Below are 2,184 nucleotides of genomic sequence, written 5' to 3'. Positions count from 1 at the left end.
TTCTATTGTTAAGTTTATTCAAACAAGGCTACATGTGTTATCAAATGCTTAAACGGAGTTAAAAGGATCATGACTTATTATTATTCCCTGACTTATCACCTGGGTTCTTTGTACAAGATTTGCAAATCTGATAGGGAAGAGTAGGGAGGGGAAGCTTTCAAGAGAAGTGAGAATGGAAACTCTTAAGAGTGGAGATTAAAATAATTTTAATGCTCCTAAGCAAATGCAACTCTTTCCCAAGGATGCCTCAGACAAAACGTTGCAAAAACACGATCCTCTCTGCTCCTGGAAAATCTGTGTCCTCTAAACAGGCACTGGCAAATTTGAAAATTCCTTTCCTGCCTTTGGAAAGTTGGGTGCACTGAACTCTGACACATGTACACACAGCTGGTATCTGGTGACTTCAGTGGGCTGTTAGAATTTCAAAGAACACACGAATGTAGCTATTTAAAAAACACACTACCAAGTTTTTTAAACAATGTAACTTTTTCTTTGCAACTATTTTAGGAAAATGCCTAGATTAGCAATGGCTAATTAACTGTTTCCATGGACATTATTTTATTCTACTGTGGTGTTCTCAACAGCCTGCTCTCCCTCCAACAACCACACACATCACCAAAACAGTATCAGTGACAGCTCCATGACACTCGTCCCACAACTTGGGTGACACTACAGTTACCCTTTCCAGAATGGAATGAGGGGCCACGGGGCTTCCAGACCAGTGGACGACCCCAATCTACAGCTGCAATCTCCTTCAGTTGTGTCTGAATTTTCCTTCCTTTCTCCCCTACAAGAAGAGGATCTTCGGAGGCACCCTTGCGTCCTAATACGGCTTGACACTTAAATCCACAGGTAAAAAGAAATGCGCCGACGCATCTTTCCGGGGAGGGGTACCCCTACGTTTGCACGAACCCGGGCGCGGTGGAGGGCCTCCGCGGGTCCCGGAAGTGGGGCGCAAGCAGCGGAGGTGGGGTTCGCGCTCGCGGGGCGGGCGGGGGCACCAGGGCGCCGCGAGGTGGCGCCCCGGAAAGCCCGGAGCGCGGTGGCTCCCGCGGCGCCCGCGGCGCCCGCAGCCCCGAGCCCCGCGCCCCGCGCCCCGAGCCCCGCTTCGCTCTTCTTACCTCGCAGCCCACGAACCAGCCGCTCGGCCCAGGCCACTCGCGGCGGCTGCCCGTCCAGGGCGAGGGGGAGGTGGCGGTGCCGCGGGTCCCCGCCGCCGGCCGGGCTGGGGCTCGGCGGGCCCGGGTCCTCTCGCCGGCGCCGCCTGCCGCTCGGGGGGCCCGAGCCGCGGAAGCCCCCCAGGCCCCGGGCGCGGCCGCCCCCGGAGCTCCCGGCCGACGAGGCGGCCGACCTGCGGCTGCCCGGGCGCCACTCCACGTCCATCTCCACCACCATGCCTCCTTCCTCCCCCTCCACCTCCTCCTCCTCCTCCTCCTCCTCGGCCTCGAAGCCGGGGTTGTCGCGGCTCCACGCCTGGCGCGAGCACGACGAGAGCGGGGGAGAGGGCGACGCCGAGGCCCCGGCCGGGGGGTCCCGCGCGGCCGCCTGCCGGAGGCGCTCCATCTCCATCTCCACCTCCAGGCCCCTCTGCCCGCGGAGGCCGCCCGCAGCGGCCAGGCCGGCGCCCCCGGCAGCGCCGCCCGCCAGCAGGCGTCCGGGGCCCGCGGCTCGGGCTGCGGGCGGCCGCTTCGGGTCCCCGGGCTGCTGCGGCTGCTGCGGCTGCACGCGGCTCGAGCTGCGCATCGCGGTCACTGGCGCCCGGCGCGCCCCCGCCCCGCGCCCCGGCCGGCGCAGCCCGCCGCAGAGGCCATGTTCTCTCCTCCTGCTCCCCGCCCCCGGCCTCCCGCAGCCCCGCCTCCCGCCGCTCCGCCTCGCCTCCCGCGCCCGGCCCGGTGCGAGGACGCCGCCCCGCGGACGGCGCGGTCCCGAGCGGAGCGGAGCGGGGGGCGGGGGGCGGGCGCGCGCGCTCCACTCGGGGGAGGGGGAGGGGAGAGGGGGAGGGGGCCCGGCCCCGGGGGCTCGCTGCAGTTCGGGGCGGTCGCCGCCTGCTCCGCTAGCCGCAGGCCCCTTCGGCCTCGATTTGCCCGAGTGCAGGGAGACACAAACCCACTTTGGGAGACGGTGGGCGCTGGAGGAACGCGGCCCGCGCTGGTTTGCGGCTGCGGCGAAGAAACCTTCGCGGGA

General features: G+C 64.9%; 1 protein-coding gene across 2 annotated transcripts in view; it reads right to left on the bottom strand.

Annotated features, from left to right (window-relative positions):
- PKD2 (polycystin 2, transient receptor potential cation channel) overlaps positions 1–1,776 on the bottom strand; it is a 54,708-nt gene extending 52,932 nt beyond the window's left edge. For both annotated transcript variants that reach the window (XR_012023289.1, XM_072810337.1), the window contains exon 1: positions 1,122–1,776. Coding sequence is in view for 1 of the 2 variants with exons in the window: in XM_072810337.1 (XP_072666438.1) it covers positions 1,122–1,743 (622 nt within the window). In the remaining variant the exon portion in view is untranslated. The remainder of the gene's footprint in view (positions 1–1,121) is intronic.
- Positions 1,777–2,184: the final 408 nt, after the last annotated feature.

The sequence above is a fragment of the Canis lupus genome, chromosome 33, assembly GCF_048164855.1.
Source record: "Canis lupus baileyi chromosome 33, mCanLup2.hap1, whole genome shotgun sequence".
Taxonomy (NCBI): domain Eukaryota; kingdom Metazoa; phylum Chordata; class Mammalia; order Carnivora; family Canidae; genus Canis; species Canis lupus.
This window is presented reverse-complemented; position numbering and strand designations above follow the sequence as displayed.